The following is an 11,700-nucleotide window of genomic DNA, read 5'->3' on the forward strand; positions in this document are numbered from 1 at the left end:
TTGTTCATCTTAAAACTAAAGTTCTAACATAAAAAGTTGGGTTGATAAGAAAGCTATCCATTATCATACATCACCTAACAAAGGGCAAAATAAGATACTTGATGTGATGATATATAGCTTTTCTTTTTAACACAGTGGTCATGTTATGTTGGCAAATTTACTTTGTCTGCATTTCTGCTAAACTGTCATATGTGCTCAGAATGTGAAGTGAATATTATGCACTCCTACTGAGCTTAAGCACCATAATAGCAATGTTCCATCAGTGGGTCCATGGGAATTGGTCAATGCAAAACCACACCATCAGTTGTAAAAAATTTAGTTTGCTGTAATGCTGCACAGGTCCATTCAGTCCAGTCCCACTTGGTTCAGTACTAATGATACTTTTTCTAGTGCAGTTATGTGACAGTACTAGCGAACATCAGTCACAAAAGTTGGTCTGATGCCTTGCACGTGACTGGAAATAGGTTGAAGTTGAGAGTCACTGCAGGTGTGAAATGGGAGCGTGTTTTTACCAATAATCATCCTCCTCCACCTCCTTCTCCTCCTCCCACTACTCCTCCTCTTGCAGACTCGTCGGTGATGTCCTGATGGCCACCGGTTTCCTGTCCTACTCGGGACCCTTCAACCAGGCCTTCCGCAGCAAGCTCCTCAAGGACTGGCAGAAAGAGATGAAGACGAGGAGGATCCCCTTCACTGCCAACCTCAACCTCATTGAGATGTTGGTTGACAACACCACGGTGAGCGAGGCGTGCTTGATTATGGAGTGTCAGAAAAACTTGAGCATATCCTGTAGGCCTGCTCTGTGTCATAATGCAACAATAATTGTAAATCATTATCTGTCCTCTTGCTTTTGTGTTTCTCATTTTTTTTCTCCACTTTTGTCTGCTCAGTTGAAATTTATTGCTTTGCACTAGGTGGACTTGCACATTCCTTTACTGTTTAAATGAAACTTTAAACTTCTCCAAAATTTTTCACAAATCTGTAGATAAAATTGTGATATAATTTTGGGGGGCTGTTATCTCGAGCTTGCTGACATCTTCATCTAAAGTGCTAAGGTCATCAAAAGAATCTCCTTACTTACTAAAGGCTGTTCTTATAGCGCTGTTGCCAGCGTTTCAAATAGTCCCACTGAGAGCGTATTTCTTGATGGCTGTGGAAGACAGCAAGCCAATGTCATCGTAGGTGTTGTAGCTGAGGTGCCCAAGGTGAGACTAATGTGCATTCTTGTGTATTACGTCCATTTTAACACTGTCATTTTTGTCTCTCTGGCTTGTGGTAGATTGCGGAGTGGAACATACAGGGCCTGCCCAATGACGAGCTGTCCATCCAAAACGGCATCATTGTCACCAAGGCATCCCGCTTCCCCCTCCTCATCGACCCCCAGGGCCAGGGCAAGATCTGGATCAAGAACCGGGAGGCGGCCAATGAGCTGCAGGTCAGTGTAACCACAACTTTTCCTTCTGTGACAGATAACTGTCAATCCCTGGTGTTGTCTCAAAACTCAGAATCATCCCAAACATGTAGAACTGGTATTTTGAAGACCAAGATCATAGTGATGAAGCTGTTGACACTGTCATAATGATGAAAACCTGTCTAATGTTAAAAAAAACACCATTGACTAGTGCATAGCCTACTCTGTGTATCATAATGAAAGAATTGGGAATCAGGGACCTCTTCCCAGCATGACACTCGTTTTTACTGGTGGTCTGTCTACCAAGCTTGCTGCATCTGGCAAATCATGGCTTGGTAAACTCGAGCAGTAATTCTATGTAGCCTATGCTAGCATATGCCATGCTTTGCTGTAGTTAGGTTATTCTCACACGGCCAAATGTCTCTACGTAGCTCACACTGGTGTGATTATGAATAGTCTAGCACCTCATCGAATGAACCAATACACATCCACTGTGCAGTTATATGCTGCCATACCATTTTTTTAAAAAGAGAAAATGGTTAGAGAAGGCATGCAGTGCATTAAAATATATGATAGTCCTATTATTGACAGATGCTTTCTTACAACTTTCCAGAGAAGTAGACATCACAACTCAAAATTTTCATGTTACTCAGTCTTGGAACTTAACAGCTGTTTATTTGCCTTTGTTGTTTTCTTTTTTCTTTGTTTGACATGTCTTAATGTTGGGCATGTTTTTTGCATGTGTTTGGAATCTCTCGGTCCAGGTTACTTCCCTGAATCACAAGTACTTCAGAACACACCTTGAGGACTGCCTGTCTCTGGGGCGCCCTCTCATGATTGAGGACGTCGGGGAAGAGCTGGACCCCGCCCTGGACAATGTCCTGGAGAAGAACTACATCAAGAGTGGCAGCACGTTCAAGGTGAGTTACCAATGAGCTTGGTAGGAGGTCCTTTCTTTAAGGGGAGGCCGAGATAAGAAAAATCACTTCATTCACAAGAATTTTGCAACCTCAAAAATGTTTTCTGTATTGCTCAAGTAGACTCTTTGCAGACTAAAGGCTGCTTTAGGTCTGAAATAGATTTTTCGCAGGAAAAAAAAAAGATACTATGTTTTTAGAGAAGAGCTTCTATGAAAGATAGAGTTAGACTCAAATCAAATCTGCACAAAAAGGAGACACTATGTTTACATTGACAAGCTACTTTGGAAGGTGTAGTGAGATGCTATGATCACACTGTTTGTGGTGACATCCAGTAGGTTAAGTCTACTAACATTCTGGCTAACATGCAGACTGACCGTTACTAGATGTTGCTGTGGAAGTAAGCAATCCGGAATGATAGTTATAATGTCATCAAAATGAGGATAAAATGAAGAATACCACCAACATCACTTTGTTTGTTTTCCCCGTGTGTGGCAGGTCAAAGTGGGAGACAAGGAAGTGGATGTGATGGATGGATTCCGACTCTACGTCACCACCAAGCTGCCCAACCCAGCCTACACCCCAGAGATCAGTGCCAAGACCTCCATCATTGACTTCACTGTCACCATGAAGGGGCTGGAGGACCAGCTTCTGGGTCGTGTCATCCTTACAGAGAAGAGCGTGAGTTTTGAAAGTCACACAGATCATGGGAACAGTTTCATTACAGTTGATAGAATAATAATGACTTCCTAATTAAATTTCAAAGAAGATGATTGATTAATTCATAAACTCTTTCTTGTATTTAATAAGCCGTTTTTTTGTCTCATGATATTTAGTGTAACAATGACTGAATTTTGGAGCACGGGTATTTTGTTCTAAGGTCTGTGTAACTGTTGGCAACCAGGGATAGACTGGTGGTAGTGTTGCTGCCTGGAAAGCAATAGATAACAGGTTTGAATCCTAGTGGTTCCTTTTTCCAACATGTTTGTGAAAGGGTAAATCATCAGTTGCAATCTTACAAGTACATTTGTACAGAGGGTGACATTTGATAATGAATCTGTCATAGCACAACTTCTAATTGTTTGTGAGATTGAATGAAATTTTCACAGTGGAGCATGTTTGTATTACTCAGTGTCATTGTAATCAGATAAATATTATCTAGTATTATGTGTGGGATAAGAAACAGTTAGCATTCTGTCTCATGAACAGGAACTGGAGGCGGAGCGGACCAAGCTAGTGGAAGACGTGACCTCCAACAAGCGCAAGATGAAGGAGCTGGAGGACAACCTCCTCTACCGCCTGACCAGCACGCAGGGCTCCCTCGTGGACGACGAGTCGCTCATCACCGTGCTCCAGGTCACCAAGTCCACGGCCGAGGAGGTCAGCCAAAAGCTGCAGATCGCCGCCGAGACGGAGATCAAGATCAACTCGGCCAGGGAGGAGTTCAGACCAGGTGGGTTAGCAGGGATGACTGTTAGCCACTGCATCAAAGTTAGAAACTCCTGTTGTCATGGTAACAATGTAGCAGTAGTCAAGTTCCACTGGTGAATGTGGCTTGCATGCTAGAGGGAGCTTGTTCAGGAACCTCATTTTTGCTGACTCGTGCCTTTTCATACATTTTCCCCCAGACTTTAGAATAAGAAACAAAAACGAATACCCTTTCAAAACTAAAAGAGAGATAACAGTTGTTGCATAAATGAAAACCTTGAATCTGACATCCATTTAGTTGCAACTTCTTCCCTTGATAGTGTGAGATGAATTTTGCAGTGTTGAAGTATGTACCTTGCATTGTATTCAGGTGTCAGGTGTATGGCTTGTCATATTGCATAAAAAGTGAAATTTTTTGTTTTGTTTTATTGACCAATGCCTGGTTGTGAGGTGCACTTACCTGTATTCCATTCACTCAAATCAGAAGACTTCTCTATGTGATATGTGCAATGAGTAGACATCGTACTGAACTTCTACTCCCACCCCTCTCCTTTACTTCACAGTCGCGACTCGTGGCAGCATCCTCTACTTCTTGATCACTGAGATGAGCATGGTGAACGTCATGTACCAGACTTCCCTCAAGCAGTTCCTTGGCCTCTTTGATATCTCCATGGCCAAGTGAGTAACATCAGCAGGAGATCAGTTAGACATATCATTTTCATCTTGTTTGTTCTTTTCCACAATTCATATGAGAAAGTTTACAACATGGTTTGAAAAATTTACAATGGTGCGAGAAGAGAGAGAATTAATGGTACATTGATTTAAAAAGCATATGAATATGGAAGTGAGTGTAAATGATGCTACAGGTATTACTTGCATTTAAGAACTTTTCAGAGATTTTCATTATGATTGTGTTATGTCTGTAAGCCCTTTACAGTAGTTTCGAAGTATGTCTATGATTTCATTTTGTGACCCAAAAGTAGTTACAGTTGTCATGGGTATTGCTCTCTGCTTTGTACACAGCTCTGCCAAGAGTCCCATTAACAGCAAACGCATTGCCAACATCATCGACTACATGACATTTGCCGTCTTCAAGTATGCAGCCAGAGGACTCTACGAGGCAGACAAGTTCATGTTCACCTTGCTACTGACCATCAAGATTGACCTTCAGAATGGGAAGGTCAAGCACGATGAGTTCATGACCCTCATCAAGGGTGAGTGTCGGTCAAACATTTTTCCTGTGGCCGTACTAGACTCATTGGATGCACTACATTGCCACACAAACTACTGACTCTTAATTCTTGCTATCACATGTATTGCGAAAATTCAAATGGCGACAGTGCTATTGAATTTCCGTAAAAATGATTCAACAGTGCTGTGCTGGTGCATAGTAAAAAGCTCTATGTGATTGTACACGAAAAACACAGAGCATTATCTGTATCTAGAAACTACAATAGTTTTGCCGATTTTCTGAGCAATTGAAACATGCTGGAAAAAGAAATATCAACTGTAAGCTCTGAAAATGGATTCCTTCTGTGAAGTGACAAGAATGCTTTAGTCATGATGAAAAGGGAAAAAGTAGATATGAATATGGTAGAAACTGCTTGCTTGTGCTTGCTGCACAGTAACTCCGCATTACTGGAAGTGCACATGTGAATACTGAAAATGTGATGACCCTGCTTGACCTCCGCTTGTTACACATGTGTGCGTAAGATCACCGCAATCATTTGCATGTGGCGTGCACCTAGTGCATGGACCCAACCACCGGCCAGCAGCTAATTGTCAATATTTATATGCCATTCATCAAATTAAGTCATACAATATTCAATGTACATATCTGATTCTGACCACACCCACCCAAACAACCCACCTGCTCCCTCTTATACCCCCTACCAGGTGGTGCGTCACTGGACCTCAATGCCTGCCCGCCCAAGCCCAGCAAGTGGATCCTGGACATCACCTGGCTGAACCTGGTGGAGCTGAGCAAGCTGAAGCACTTCTCCGAGGTGCTCAACCAGATCAGCCGCAACGAGAAGCAGTGGAAGCACTGGTTCGACAAGGAGGCGCCGGAGGAGGAGACCATCCCCGACGGCTACCAGCAGTCCCTGGACGTCTTCCGCAAGCTCCTCCTCATCCGCTCCTGGTGTCCCGACCGCACCCTTGCACAGGCCCGCAAGTACATCGGTAAGACCTCTTTTCTCAAGAGCACATGTACATTGGGAGAGGACTGCTTACCCACAGTGACTGCACCGCATACATTTTGTAAATTATAAGCATGGCATGACAGACGTGCATGTATACAACCAATGCAGACCAGAGATACGAGGCACAGTATTTTGAACTTTATCTTGGATACTTTGTAGAAAGCTGTGATGGTACATTTATGTCAATGTAGTGCTATTCTAGTGTATTTATGAAGTCAAAATGATTTCACAAAGATGTAAATGGTAAAGCCAGATCACCCATTTGCTTGGGACATCTGATATCTCATAATTACATTCTAAATGAATAACATAAATCCTGTTTTGTGAGGATTTAGTGACAAGCTCTATTTGTTCATCTCTTTCTGCACATGTAATTGTTGCAAGGTTTGATTCAGTTTTAATGCCTTTAAATGAAATTCTCATTGATTGCATACCAGCAAATTGCTAATCCTCCCCCTCCTCCCTCCCCCACCATGCTTCTTCAGCTGACTCCATGGGCCAGCGTTATGCTGAGGGTGTCATCCTAGACCTGGAGGGGACGTTTGAGGAGTCCGACCCTCGCAACCCGCTCATCTGCTTCCTGTCCATGGGCTCCGACCCAACCAACATGATCGAGAGCCTGGCCAAGAAGAGGAAGTTTGACTGCCGAGCCATCTCCATGGGCCAGGGTCAGGAGGTTCACGCTCGACGGCTTCTTCAGCAGTTCATGACAAATGTGAGAATGCTCCCGGCCCTCCCTTTCCCTACTCACTTATGTGCCAGCAGACATCCTTTTTTTTTTTTTAAATCCCTTTTGAAAAGAACAAACAAGAAAGTTATGATGATGCTTGTAAAAAATTGAAAGATTGGTTGTTGCTCTCATCATAAATAATAGATGAAGATGTTGATGCTTTAGTTTGAAAATATTTACATTTGTAACCATCATAGCAAGGGTGTGACCTCAGTATCAAAGGCACCTTTCCATGTTAATGGGACATTTTACCTAGTTCTTGTGAAAAACCAGTGATTGAGATTTCTTCGCCATTACTCTTACGCCTGTCTTTTCCTAAAGCCTGTTATCAACTTTGTAATCATGCGCTGGACAGATGAAAACAAAAAAGATTTGACATGATCGTCGATTAAAATCCAGTTGTAGGGGCTCTTCTCCAATGGCCAGCATTGTTAAGGAGAATTCAGTTGAAGTTTAGATCACCACACACAACCAATCAAACAAGCTATGATATCGGGTACCTACCAGGAGGGGAAATGGTACTTGAGCAAGCTATAAGCATCAAGGAAACCTCACTGTTGAAGATTTTTGCAAGTGTTGTTTAGTGTCCAGAGGTTCAATGTCTCACTATTACGCAACAAGCATTTTACCACTCACCATTATTGTTCCTTGTCTTGCAGGGTGGCTGGGTGCTGCTCCAGAACTGTCACTTGTCGCTGGACTTCCTTGATGAGCTGATGGACACCATCGTTGAGACGGAGACCATCCATGATGACTTCCGGCTCTGGATGACCACTGAGCCCCACAAGAGCTTCCCCATCAGTCTGCTGCAGGTTAGTGGAAAAACAAAACAAAAAACAAAAACAATAACCTAAAACATGTACAAGACCATCAAACACTTGCACATATTACTTTAGTCATCCTCGGGCCATTGGATTCACATTGTTGAAACTGCCCAGATGGTTGTTACTCCTCACGCCCAGTCAGCCTTCAATGAAAGGGTTTAATAGGTCTTAGATGATGCCCAATCAATCATCAGATGTAAACATACTCATACTACTCACCAAATAGTATTCAGATAATTCCAGATCCCATTTATTGATGTTCATTATTGTTTCTGTTCATAGGCAAGAGAGCATATGTATCCTACCAAGATCTTCTCCAATATAAAAAATATATGTAATCCTACGAGGAACGTACATGATACAGTGGACTCCCATTATAACAAAGTCCTCGGGACCAACAGTTTTCTTTGGTTATTTCAAAATTTTGTTATGACCGAACAAATAAACAATAAAAATACTTAGTGTGGATAACGTTGCATCCTGCATTTTATTTTGTTGTAACCTGAATTTCGTTATAACCGTGTTCATTATAACGGGAGTGTACTGTATTGTACTTCAAGTTTGTATTGAAATGCCATTTCTTTTTGGACCATGTGCAGATGTGTATCAAGTTCACCAATGAGCCACCCCAGGGAATCAAGGCGGGGCTGAAGAGGACCTATGCCGGCATCTCCCAGGACCAGCTGGACGTGTCCAACATGCCCCAGTGGAAGCCCATGCTCTACGCCACCGCCTTCCTCCACACCACGGTGCAGGAGAGGCGCAAGTTTGGCCCCCTCGGCTGGAACATCCCCTACGAGTTCAATGCCGCTGACTTCAGCTCCACTATCCAGTTCATGCAGGTGAGGGATCCCTGCTCAAGACGATATGCACTTGATTTACCCCCAATGGGGTTTTCTTTTCATCAATATTGGCACTCCTTCTGGCTTGCTTCCTACACCCATCAGCTCAGGAGCCCCAGAACAAGTTGTCTCATAATAGAGATCTTAATGTCCTTAGTGTCCTTCTAGACTCTATTCTGTTGGTCTCTTTGCCGGACTGTGGTGGTGTGTAGCTATGCTGGGATATGGTCAAGTTTGTATGTTTTATTGTAGCTGTTTTATTGTAGTGGAGGGAAGGGAATTCATAGAATGCTCATAAAATGGCTTGATGATTAGCACACATTTGCATTTGTACCAAAAAAAGTTTATGGTATTCATTCCTGCATCTTATAAATGAAACATTCTATGTTCATGCTACCTTGAGCATAAAATGTGGAATTTAAAGGTCACTCACAAAACATGGTTACAAATTTGATATATGATTGACATGATTTGACTTCTTCACTTCCAGAATCACTTGGATGACATGGACATCAAGAAGGGGGTTTCTTGGTCCACAGTCCGCTACATGATTGGTGAGATCCAGTACGGTGGTCGTGTCACTGACGATTACGACAAGCGCCTCCTCAACACCTTTGCCAAAGTCTGGTTCAGTGAGCAGATGTTCAGCCCCAACTTTGTGTTCTACAAGGGTTATGCCATCCCTAAGTGCACTGCCCCGCCACAGTACATTGAGTACATCAACAGCTTGCCCCTTGCTGACACACCAGAGGCCTTTGGTCTACACCCCAACGCTGATATCACGTACGTAGTCACAAAGTTATTGTAACTCATTATGGTTCAATCTAGTGCAAGATAGTATTTACCACCTTTACACTATAAGTGGAAAGTGCAAAATCATACTTTATTTTTTCATAATGGTAGATATATTGCTCACTTCATGGATGTAGTGTTAAACTTACCATAGCAACTACCTGTAAGAAAGGTTCAACTAAAGGCCTACAAATAAGATGACTTAAGATGACATTATTTCCATAATAACAACATTATTTTAACAGATACCAGAGTAATACAGCCAAGACAGTACTGGGAACCATCCTGAGCATCCAGCCCAAGGACAGCGGCAGCGGGGGCGGTGAGACACGCGAGGTCATCGTCAAGCGGCAGGCGGACGACATGCTGGACAAGCTGCCAGCGGACTACATCCCCTTCGAGGTGCGGCAGCGGCTGCAGAAGATGGGCGCCCTCATGCCCATGAACATCTTCCTGCGGCAGGAGATTGACCGCATGCAGCGGGTCATCTCCATCGTGCGCTCCACGCTGACCGACCTCAAGCTGGCCATCGACGGCACCATCATCATGAACGAGAACCTGCGGGACGCCCTGGACAGCATGTTCGACGGCCGCATCCCCATCACCTGGAGCAAGATCTCCTGGGCCTCCTCCACCCTGGGCTTCTGGTTCACCGAGCTGTTGGACCGCAACAAGCAGTTCTTCACCTGGTGCTTCGAGGGGCGCCCCAACACCTTCTGGATGACTGGCTTCTTTAACCCTCAGGGATTCTTGACAGCAATGAGACAGGTGAGGACAACCCATTGGCATATCTACATCCCACTGTAGATCTCTGAGGCCTCATTTCCAAAAATGAAGAGTTTTCTCCCCGATAATCTTTGGTAAAGTGGTCATAGAGATTGTTCTTCAACCAAATGTATTGTCTGTCACGAGAAATTAAGATCCCACATGTAAAATGTCTTTATGTCTTTGGTGGAACTGTCAAATAATTTGTGTCATAATGAATGAAAATGTTAAAGTAAGTATTGATATTCTACCTCCAGTATGTACATTGTATTGAAGTTTATTAAATACCTAATAAGTTTGATCGACAGCCTTGTATTCAATTGATTCACTGTAAATATATTTACTAGCTATACAGACTGGTGCATACATAAGTTAAAGGTCCAGTTTACCTTTGGGAGAAGTGATTTTAAAAATGTTCAAGATATCACATTTGATGCATATGTGTAGGTCTGTTGTATCACAAAACATCCTACCATATAAAATTTTCGCAATAAGGCCTAAATTATAAGGAGATATCAGTATTTTTCTCAATAAACCATAACTGTAGACGGTTAAATCTGGAGGAATTCTTATTATAAGTATTGTTCACATTTTGTGTATTTAACAATACTCACCATCTATTATACTGATTCAAATTTTTACAGTGGTTGTTTTTATCCCTAACTCACATTTTAGAACTATTTTAAAGCACTAATGCTGGGTTTCTGTTTCATCTGCAAATGGTAAATTATGCCTTTGATATGACTGGAATATAAACAAAGTTCCCTTGTATCATTGACATTTCTTCCTTGATATGGCAATGTTGCCAATTTTTGTTTTTATTATCTGTTATTTTCTTCAATAAAAGATGAAGTCTCTTACAAGTCCATGAAAAGATTTAGCTCAACGTAATTGTGTCATGAAGTTGAGCAACTAATTAGATGTGTAGGAACACTAATCTCTTATTATACCATGCACTGACTAAAAGATATTTTTGTGGCCATCTGTCTCCCACCCCAGGAGGTGACCCGTGCCCACAAGGGCTGGGCCCTGGACAGCGTGGTGCTGCACAACGACGTGACACGCTTCCTACGGGATGACATCAACCAGCCACCGCAGGAGGGCGTTTACGTCTACGGCCTCTTCCTGGAGGGCGCCAGCTGGGACCGCCGTGGCTGCCGCCTCATCGAGCCCAAGCCGAAGGTCCTCTTTGAGCCGCTGCCGGTCATCCATATCTATGCCATCAACAGCACGGCCGGGCGCGACCCGCGCATGTACGAGTGCCCCATCTACAAGAAGCCTGTCAGGACAGACCTGACGTACATCGCGGCTGTGGAGCTGAAGACGACGCAGAACCCCGATCACTGGATACTCAGGGGAGTGGCTTTGCTCTGTGACATCAAGTAGACCCTCTGGTCATTCCACTGGTCATTCCACTGGTCAGCCTTCTGCAGCTCAACCTTGCTCTATCCCTGTCCCCATCTTATCTGCATTCCATGCTCGCCATCAGTCAAACACACTGCATCCAGTTTATATCTTTGTCAGCAGTTATGCAGCATATGTATATGCATGTTATCTTCAGCTCATGGTCACAAATATAGAACATATAAATACTTGTATATGCATGTATTATATTCTCGTAGTACACTCTTTGCCTCCGCATTACTTGTTACCACTTCAGAAGCCTCTTATTTCCTTTGTGCTCATGCTCTGTCATGCAGTTCTGTCTGAGTCATAAACACAAAGAATATGATTTATTTTTTAGAATGTCGTACATCATTTCATATGAAGTTCATTGTGTAGTTAAA

At 43.0% G+C, this 11,700-nt stretch overlaps 1 protein-coding gene across 1 annotated transcript in view; it reads left to right on the forward strand.

Annotated features, from left to right (window-relative positions):
- The window catches only part of LOC139713445 (dynein axonemal heavy chain 5-like), a 77,716-nt gene extending 66,417 nt beyond the window's left edge, over positions 1-11,299 (forward strand). The window contains 14 exon segments of the mRNA XM_071625175.1: positions 569-737; positions 1,280-1,435; positions 2,176-2,331; positions 2,827-3,009; positions 3,538-3,781; positions 4,320-4,434; positions 4,780-4,970; positions 5,653-5,940; positions 6,446-6,675; positions 7,350-7,502; positions 8,114-8,356; positions 8,847-9,139; positions 9,394-9,916; positions 10,913-11,299. Coding sequence (XP_071481276.1) covers positions 569-737; positions 1,280-1,435; positions 2,176-2,331; positions 2,827-3,009; positions 3,538-3,781; positions 4,320-4,434; positions 4,780-4,970; positions 5,653-5,940; positions 6,446-6,675; positions 7,350-7,502; positions 8,114-8,356; positions 8,847-9,139; positions 9,394-9,916; positions 10,913-11,299 — 3,331 coding nt within the window.
- The last annotated feature ends 401 nt before the right edge of the window (positions 11,300-11,700 follow it).

The sequence above is a fragment of the Diadema antillarum genome, unplaced genomic scaffold (assembly GCF_040938485.1).
Source record: "Diadema antillarum isolate AM-2024a unplaced genomic scaffold, OU_Dant_1.0 seq00001969_RagTag, whole genome shotgun sequence".
In the NCBI taxonomy this organism is placed as follows: domain Eukaryota; kingdom Metazoa; phylum Echinodermata; class Echinoidea; order Diadematoida; family Diadematidae; genus Diadema; species Diadema antillarum.